At 36.9% G+C, this 8,350-nt stretch overlaps 1 protein-coding gene across 1 annotated transcript; it reads right to left on the bottom strand.

The window, feature by feature from the left end:
- Positions 1–272: 272 nt before the first annotated feature.
- On the bottom strand, positions 273–7,295 carry LOC134839715 (uncharacterized). Its single transcript, XM_063855337.1, has 4 exons — positions 6,892–7,295; positions 4,243–5,034; positions 1,666–2,404; positions 273–328 (listed from the first exon to the last, which is right to left on the bottom strand). Exons 1-4 carry the CDS (start codon positions 7,024–7,026, stop codon positions 273–275), a joined length of 1,722 nt encoding a protein of 573 aa, XP_063711407.1. The 5' UTR covers positions 7,027–7,295.
- Positions 7,296–8,350: the final 1,055 nt, after the last annotated feature.

Below are 8,350 nucleotides of genomic sequence, written 5' to 3'. Positions count from 1 at the left end.
AAAATGTTTTTCCATTTGATTCAATTGTTTACGCTATGCCTTGTTGCAATTTAGAACATTAAAAGTCATTTAAAACAGGCTTTCTTAAATGTAATTTCAGAGAAAATCAAAAAATGCAAACTGAAACAGAGCCGCTAACTAACCTGGACACATTTGTCCTTCATACATTATACCTAAAATTTCCGCCATCTCGCATAGACATCAGTTTTATGGCAGTAAAAAATTGTTATGAAGACAAAAACATGCTTGAATAGCCTGATTAAAAACAATTTTTAGAAACAGTAGGTCACTGTGAGCTTAAGTTGTACAAGTAAAAATGCAGGTTGGCCTACAAGGAGAAAGAGCCCTTACATTTAACTATAACAGCTTGTGTCACTACTTGAGGGGTAGTGAAAAAAACAAGTATTAAAACCATGCCTATAATTCAAATTCTGGCTCTTTTCCACTTCACATTTGAAAAACTGATTAATACAACGAAACTTCGGATGGCACACAAACTTACGGCTCTTTTCCAGTAAGGTTTTGATTTTTCTGAAAATCGACTAACCGAATCCCATTTAAAACAAGGATAGCCGGTTGCTGTGCAAGTAGCACAGAATATTTCAACCACATTCCTTAAAAACACTACAAAAAGGTTTTTTCTTCACCGCGTGGTGGGATAAGAAAACTATACAATTGGGTAAAAAATTAGTGAATTAGGCATACTCGAGAAATATGAATGACAAACAAAAAAACATAATTTGCAACAGAAGCGCAAAACTAGTTTTCTTTTAGTAAAAAAAGTTTTCTTAGTCTTAAAGCCTATAGAAAGTTAAATTTTCATATAACGGACGTTACTCGATTGCTTTACTTGCTCAAAGTTGACTGATAACTTGAAAAAACTTTAAAAAAAAAAACGTTTTTCGCCCCACTGGAAAATTTTTTGAAATTTCTTTTGTAATCGTTCTAAACACGTCGAAAGGGCTTTAATTTGATATCTCACTAGAAATATAGCACGGTGATGCTCTTTATATTTCAAGATAACTTTTTGATCAAAATTTTCCGAAAACTAGCTCATATAAAGAAAACTGGATCGAATCTTAAACCTTAGAATCCACTTTCAAACATAGAAGTTATTTCGTCTTTGTTTTCGCCGCGCCATTTCGACTTTCTTATTTCCATTTATAATTATGTTAGGAATCTGAAAACTAAAAATCCAACTTTGAAACTAAAAGTCAAGCTCTATTTTTTCGCCATTTGCATTTTTGCATGTAAAGAGCGTGGATCTTGTTAACTAACCCCCCCCCCCCCCAATTGTTCGTTCGTTGTAACAAAGATCTCCCCTGTTAAGAAAGAATTAGACAAATAAGCATACACGAATTGTGCACCTTGTAACGAACTTTTGCAAAAGCGGAGAAATAGTAGCGGGGAAAAAGATCCAAGGCGTATCTAAGCTCCGTTCTTAAACTAAACTTGAAACAATTTAAGTCGAACCGTTCCCAGGTATTAAAATGAGCAAGCGTGAAATTTTTCCTTAAAAAAAAGCAACCATACGACCTAAAGACCAAAAAACTCGATCAATAAGAATTATGTTAATAAAAGCAACAATTTCAAAAAAATTCTTCGATCCAACTTTTAATTTTTTTTGAGAATGATCGCTCCTTAAACGCCAATAAGACGCTTTGCCTTGAGGTGATCCCACGCAATCTTGAGCTCGGCATAAGCCATTCTTTCTTTCTCCTTCCAGAAGACCAGATGGGTTGTCCCAGAACGGGTAGTCAACTGAAAATTGGACTGCTCCCTTGACACACTTAATCCAAGCTGTAAATCGGACCAAGGTCGCAGCCCCTGCCTCGATACATGGCATGTTTACTGTGGTCTCGTGTTTATCGATTCGGGTGCCTTTCAATTTCAAAAGATGCCCGTCGGTTATGGTTGCCCACCCCGTCGATAGTCCACCTCTGGTCAGGCGGGGTCCCATGTTATATCTGCCGTACCAGACCGGCCGGTCGGCACCAGCCTCCGCACACTTCTCTGGCGTTACCGAATTATTGGGAGCTGTTTCCGTGTAACAGCCCTCAAAACCCTGGCAATAAGGATGCACAGCTGCAAAGTTCATGCTACCTCCAGTTCTGAAAGTATTGAGGGAAAACCCAGTCGGAATGCTAGTCGAGATATCAACTTCTCGAAGCAAACTATTCTTGATAAGATTTGGTGCAACTGGAATTCGTGCAGTTTTGGCTTCAAATTTTTTATTCATTTCGGCTAATTGAGCAGTCAACTGAATGACTTTATCTTCCAGACAAGTCACTCTAGACGGAATGGACCCGACTGATATTTCCTGCCTGTCTTTCAGCCCATTCAATGTTTTTATTTGTTCATTGGAGGCACTATCACGAATGATCAGAGCGCCAAATTTAGTCCGCTGAAATTGTAAAAACCATACATTGGTTGGAGGGAGCAATTATAGTTTTTTTAACTATAGGGCAACTGGTTGGAGGGAGTGTATTCAACTTATCAAATCTTGGGCGCTTCAACGTAGTCATAATGTAATGAAACTTCATAAGGTGAACAAACTCACAAAGCTTTCTTCCAGCTTCCGACCCGCACTTAGTGTTGTCTAAACATTGTTCATACCGCAATTTGCATGAAAAAAATGTTTTTCCATTTGATTCAATTGTTTACGCTATGCCTTGTTGCAATTTAGAACATTAAAAGTCATTTAAAACAGGCTTTCTTAAATGTAATTTCAGAGAAAATCAAAAAATGCAAACTGAAACAGAGCCGCTAACTATCCTGGACACATTTGTCCTTCATATGTTATACCTAAAATTTCCGCCATCTCGCATAGACATCAGTTTTATGGCAGTAAAAAATTGTTATGAAGACAAAAACATGCTTGAATAGCCTGATTAAAAACAATTTTTAGAAACAGTAGGTCACTGTGAGCTTAAGTTGTACAAGTAAAAATGCAGGTTGGCCTACAAGGAGAAAGAGCCCTTACATTTAACTATAACAGCTTGTGTCACTACTTGAGGGGTAGTGAAAAAAACAAGTATTAAAACCATGCCTATAATTCAAATTCTGGCTCTTTTCCACTTCACATTTGAAAAACTGATTAATACAACGAAACTTCGGATGGCACACAAACTTACGGCTCTTTTCCAGTAAGGTTTTGATTTTTCTGAAAATCGACTAACCGAATCCCATTTAAAACAAGGATAGCCGGTTGCTGTGCAAGTAGCACAGAATATTTCAACCACATTCCTTAAAAACACTACAAAAAAGTTTTTTCTTCACCGCGTGGTGGGATAAGAAAACTATACAATTGGGTAAAAAATTAGTGAATTAGGCATACTCGAGAAATATGAATGACAAACAAAAAAACATAATTTGCAACAGAAGCGCAAAACTAGTTTTCTTTTAGTAAAAAAAGTTTTCTTAGTCTTAAAGCCTATAGAAAGTTAAATTTTCATATAACGGACGTTACTCGATTGCTTTACTTGCTCAAAGTTGACTGATAACTTGAAAAAACTTTTAAAAAAAAACGTTTTTCGCCCCACTGGAAAATTTTTTGAAATTTCTTTTGTAATCGTTCTAAACACGTCGAAAGGGCTTTAATTTGATATCTCACTAGAAATATAGCACGGTGATGCTCTTTATATTTCAAGATAACTTTTTGATCAAAATTTTCCGAAAACTAGCCCATATAAAGAAAACTGGATCGAATCTTAAACCTTAGAATCCACTTTCAAACATAGAAGTTATTTCGTCTTTGTTTTCGCCGCGCCATTTCGACTTTCTTATTTCCATTTATAATTATGTTAGGAATCTGAAAACTAAAAATCCAACTTTGAAACTAAAAGTCAAGCTCTATTTTTTCGCCATTTGCATTTTTGCATGTAAAGAGCGTGGATCTTGTTAACTAACCCCCCCCCCCCCCAATTGTTCGTTCGTTGTAACAAAGATCTCCCCTGTTAAGAAAGAATTAGACAAATAAGCATACACGAATTGTGCACCTTGTAACGAACTTTTGCAAAAGCGGAGAAATAGTAGCGGGGAAAAAGATCCAAGGCGTATCTAAGCTCCGTTCTTAAACTAAACTTGAAACAATTTAAGTCGAACCGTTCCCAGGTATTAAAATGAGCAAGCGTGAAATTTTTCCTTAAAAAAAGCAACCATACGACCTAAAGACCAAAAAACTCGATCAATAAGAATTATGTTAATAAAAGCAACAATTTCAAAAAAATTCTTCGATCCAACTTTTAATTTTTTTTGAGAATGATCGCTCCTTAAACGCCAATAAGACGCTTTGCCTTGAGGTGATCCCACGCAATCTTGAGCTCGGCATAAGCCATTCTTTCTTTCTCCTTCCAGAAGACCAGATGGGTTGTCCCAGAACGGGTAGTCAACTGAAAATTGGACTGCTCCCTTGACACACTTAATCCAAGCTGTAAATCGGACCAAGGTCGCAGCCCCTGCCTCGATACATGGCATGTTTACTGTGGTCTCGTGTTTATCGATTCGGGTGCCTTTCAATTTCAAAAGATGCCCGTCGGTTATGGTTCCCCACCCCGTCGATAGTCCACCTCTGGTCCGGCGGGGTCCCATGTTATATCTGCCGTACCAGACCGGCCGGTCGGCACCAGCCTCCGCACACTTCTCTGGCGTTACCGAATTATTGGGAGCTGTTTCCGTGTAACAGCCCTCAAAACCCTGGCAATAAGGATGCACAGCTGCAAAGTTCATGCTACCTCCAGTTCTGAAAGTATTGAGGCAAAACCCAGTCGGAATGCTAGTCGAGATATCAACTTCTCGAAGCAAACTATTCTTGATAAGATTTGGTGCAACTGGAATTCGTGCAGTTTTGGCTTCAAATTTTTTATTCATTTCGGCTAATTGAGCAGTCAACTGAATGACTTTATCTTCCAGACAAGTCACTCTAGACGGAATGGACCCGACTGATATTTCCTGCCTGTCTTTCAGCCCATTCAATGTTTTTATTTGTTCATTGGAGGCACTATCACGAATGATCAGAGCGCCAAATTTAGTCCGCTGAAATTGTAAAAACCATACATTGGTTGGAGGGAGCAATTATAGTTTTTTTAACTATAGGGCAACTGGTTGGAGGGAGTGTATTCAACTTATCAAATCTTGGGCGCTTCAACGTAGTCATAAGGTAATGAAACTTCATAAGGTGAACAAACTCACAAAGCTTTCTTCCAGCTTCCGACCCGCACTTAGTGTTGTCTAAACATTGTTCTCATACCGCAATTTGCATGAAAAAATGTTTTTCCATTTGATTCAATTGTTTACGCTATGCCTTGTTGCAATTTAGAACATTAAAAGTCATTTAAAACAGGCTTTCTTAAATGTAATTTCAGAGAAAATCAAAAAATGCAAACTGAAACAGAGCCGCTAACTAACCTGGACACATTTGTCCTTCATACATTATACCAAAAATTTCCGCCAGCTCGCATAGACATCAGTTTTATGGCAGTAAAAAATTGTTATGAAGACAAAAACATGCTTGAATAGCCTGATTAAAAACAATTTTTAGAAACAGTAGGTTACTGTGAGCTTAAGTTGTACAAGTAAAAATGCAGGTTGGCCTACAAGGAGAAAGAGCCCTTACATTTAACTATAATAGCTTGTGTCACTACTTGAGGGTTAGTGAAAAAACAAGTATTAAAACCATGCCTAGAATTCAAATTCTGGCTCTTTTCCACTTCACATTTGAAAAACTGATTAATACAACGAAACTTCAGATGGCACACAAACCTACCTCTCTTTTCCATTAAGGTTTTGATTTTTCTGAAAATCGACTAACCGAATCCCATTTAAAACAAGGATAGCCGGTTGCTGTGCAAGTAGCACAGAATATTTCAACCACATTCCTTAAAAACACTACAAAAAGGTTTTTTCTTCACCGCGTGGTGGGATAAGAAAACTATACAATTGGGTAAAAAATTAGTGAATTAGGCATACTCGAGAAATATGAATGACAAACAAAAAAACATAATTTGCAACAGAAGCGCAAAACTAGTTTTCTTTTAGTAAAAAAAGTTTTCTTAGTCTTAAAGCCTATAGAAAGTTAAATTTTCATATAACGGACGTTACTCGATTGCTTTACTTGCTCAAAGTTGACTGATAACTTGAAAAAACTTTAAAAAAAAACGTTTTTCGCCCCACTGGAAAATTTTTTGAAATTTCTTTTGTAATCGTTCTAAACACGTCGAAAGGGCTTTAATTTGATATCTCACTAGAAATATAGCACGGTGATGCTCTTTATATTTCAAGATAACTTTTTGATCAAAATTTTCCGAAAACTAGCCCATATAAAGAAAACTGGATCGAATCTTAAACCTTAGAATAGAATCCACTTTCAAACATAGAAGTTATTTCGTCTTTGTTTTCGCCGCGCCATTTCGACTTTCTTATTTCAAAAGCGTAATTTGCCTTTCTTTTAGCAAATGAATTTAATTTTAATCTAAGAAGAAATCAAACCTCAAACCCCGAAAAGTTAAATAAAAACGAAAACATCATTACGACCTATATAAGTGTAGTCACTACCTTCATTGGCAATTAAAAACTAATTAGAAACTTAACCTATTGCAGTTCTGCATGGTAGAAAAACTAACTATTGTGGACAGCGTTTTATCATAAAATGAATAGGGGAATAGATAACCTTTACACGGGGTGTTGGGGAGGGGGGGGGTGGTGTTTTAACTGAAAAAAATTCTATCTAACTCTCCAAGAAACCTGAACAACTCAAATTCAGCTGCTCAATATGTGCACGCCCCCTCCTCGCCCCCTGATGTATCAAACCAATAAAGACCTGTGTCCTTTTATGATTTCCCAGTTCTTCATCCGAGCGTCAAAATGATGTTTTGTTAGATTGATTCTACATACCATAGAGATCTCGTGTAGCAATAAAGTGAATCCCTCGTTGTCCGGCAGAGAACGCCAGTGACTTTTCATCACGACTTGGAAGCGTTCGGTTCCATTGCAAATGACAGTCAATGTTATGTTTTCGCTGGAAGCCATTGGTGCAAAATGGAACGTCAACTTTCGGATCGAAAAACTTTCACTTAAAGCCGTACGCTTTTAGTAACTCGCAAATAATGTAGAAAAATTTTCACTCAAAGCCGTACGCTTTTAGTAACTCTCAAATAATGTTCACAAAGTGTTTAAATTGGTAATTATTTGGTCATTTCAACTTCATCGTAAGGTCAATCAATTTGAATTTACCAATGTAAACTTACAGTTGCACCACTAGAAGTTGCATCAGTCTACTGATGTTTGGTTGACTAACAAGTCTTAGACTCAACACTCTTGTTAGTTTCTTTCCAATAGATATTTAAAATAAAACAACGTGCTTCTATATTGACAAAAGTAACTCAACCTGTATTCAGGTTGTATTTAAGCCTCCACGTGAATAGGGGAATAGATAACCTTTACACGGGGTGTTGGGGAGGGGGGGTGGTGTTTAAACTGAAAAAAAATCTATCTAAATCTCCAAGAAACCTGAACAACTCAAATTCAGCTGCTCAATATGTGCACGCCCCTCCTCGCCCCCTGATGTATCAAACCAATAAAGACCTGTGTCCTTTTATGATTTCCCAGTTCTTCATCCGAGCGTCAAAATGATGTTTTGTTAGATTGATTCTACATACCATAGAGATCTCGTGTAGCAATAAAGTGAATCCCTCGTTGTCCGGCAGAGAACGCCAGTGACTTTTCATCACGACTTGGAAGCGTTCGGTTCCATTGCAAATGACAGTCAATGTTATGTTTTCGCTGGAAGCCATTGGTGCAAAATGGAACGTCAACTTTCGGATCGAAAAACTTTCACTTAAAGCCGTACGCTTTTAGTAACTCGCAAATAATGTAGAAAAATTTTCACTCAAAGCCGTACGCTTTTAGTAACTCTCAAATAATGTTCACAAAGTGTTTAAATGGGTAATTATTTGGTCATTTCAACTTCATCGTAAGGTCAATCAATTTGAATTTACCAATGTAAACTTACAGTTGCACCACTAGAAGTTGCATCAGTCTACTGATGTTTGGTTGACTAACAAGTCTTAGACTCAACACTCTTGTTAGTTTCTTTCCAATAGATATTTGAAATAAAACAACGTGCTTCTATATTGACAAAAGTAACTCAACCTGTATTCAGGTTGTATTTAAGCCTCCACGTGAAAACGATGAAAGAAAATGTTCCATGAAAAAAGAGCCTACAACTTTTTTTTATACAATAAATTTTTTCCAAAATAAATCCATTATTTCATCATTTTTTATACATTCCTTTTCATTTTTTGACGCGTAGAATAGGCAACAAGTGAATGTGGCTCAGAAATCATCTGTTACC

Source organism: Symsagittifera roscoffensis, chromosome 2 (genome assembly GCF_963678635.1).
Source record: "Symsagittifera roscoffensis chromosome 2, txSymRosc1.1, whole genome shotgun sequence".
Lineage (NCBI taxonomy): Eukaryota > Metazoa > Xenacoelomorpha > Acoela > Convolutidae > Symsagittifera > Symsagittifera roscoffensis.
Note: the sequence above shows the minus strand (reverse complement) of the source record. Positions and strands in the feature narration are given on the sequence as shown.